Source organism: Trachymyrmex septentrionalis, unplaced genomic scaffold, assembly GCF_001594115.1.
Source record: "Trachymyrmex septentrionalis isolate Tsep2-gDNA-1 unplaced genomic scaffold, Tsep1.0 scaffold2, whole genome shotgun sequence".
In the NCBI taxonomy this organism is placed as follows: Eukaryota; Metazoa; Arthropoda; class Insecta; order Hymenoptera; family Formicidae; genus Trachymyrmex; species Trachymyrmex septentrionalis.
This window is the reverse complement of record NW_017305179.1, coordinates 892,497-893,596: the sequence shown is the minus strand read 5'-3', so window position 1 is coordinate 893,596 and position 1,100 is coordinate 892,497. Positions and strand designations below refer to the sequence as shown.

General features: G+C 29.9%; 1 protein-coding gene across 4 annotated transcripts in view; it reads right to left on the bottom strand.

The window, feature by feature from the left end:
• Positions 1-413: 413 nt before the first annotated feature.
• Positions 414-1,100, bottom strand: part of LOC108747373 (sodium/bile acid cotransporter 7-B-like) — a 3,081-nt gene continuing 2,394 nt past the window's right edge. For 2 of the 4 annotated variants that reach the window (XM_018484793.1, XM_018484794.1), the window contains exons 5-6: positions 772-1,018; positions 452-696 (exon numbers count right to left, since the gene is read on the bottom strand). In XM_018484793.1, coding sequence (XP_018340295.1) covers positions 452-696; positions 772-1,018 — 492 coding nt within the window. Of the gene's footprint in view, positions 697-771; positions 1,019-1,100 lie in introns of all 4 variants that reach the window. The other 2 variants (XM_018484795.1, XM_018484797.1) reach the window with 2 other exon arrangements.

The window sequence follows — 1,100 nt, the reverse complement described above, 5'->3', positions numbered from 1 at the left end:
ATATATATATATATATATATGAAATATTTCTCGAATTATTTACATAAATTCTTTCAATCCAGATTAAAAGTAATACATGATTCTTACAAACCATTCCATCCAGTTTCAAGGTAAGTATCGTATTATACAATATGTAACGATCATAAATAACATATAAGTAACATATTATATGCAAAATTGCTCGTTTTAAAACGTATTCATTCTAGATAATTTAATTAACGAACGAATAAAACTATTTGATAACACAAAAATTATTCTTTGCGTGAAGTTTGTCTAATTAAAGTCCTTAAGAAATTTAAAATAATGAAATATGAAAATGTTGACGATCTTGATATATGTATTAAATTTATGTATATTTCAATATTTCATGTTTTATTTATAGTTAACTTTTAATAATTTAATCTCGTTAAATTTTTTTCTAAAATTTATCCATGATTCTATTAATTCCATTTTATGGAGCCAACCAGCTGGCTAACAAACTACCTAATAACAATTGTGCAACAGGTAATATTCTCAATGGTAAATTCACTGCTGGCCCGTGAGCTGAGCCGTGGTATGCCCCACGTAAGATCCAACCGCCGAGACTAACGGATTTGTGAGTGCTGGTAAATAATGCAGCCAATAGAACATTTCGCGGTAACCACTGGGAGCACAAGATCCAGCATAAGCTGCTAAGAAGGATCTGAGCCAGGCACGCTTGAAAAGATACATATAGTATTGAATCCAAGACGAGAAGTAATTAAGAAATTAAGTACAAGTTCAATAACTTACCAATAAGTACACAAAATAGTATATCCACCGCTTGCAACGATGAAGCATCTGCCAGAACAGCATCGCAAAACCAGTGATATGCTATTGCCAGCAATAAAATTTGAGAAAACCAACTTGTATTAAAGTTGAAACATTTATTTTTCAGTATGAACATCCGTAAGATGATACCCATCCCCAAGGGAAAAAGTGTACTGTATATAATTTCTCTAATGTTAATTCCAACTAATGGTGGAGTAGATGTTCCTAACTGTCAAAAAAAATTATTCTTGACATCTTATAATCTTTCAGAATAGATATTTAAAAAAGTAAATTTATAAATAAATAAATAT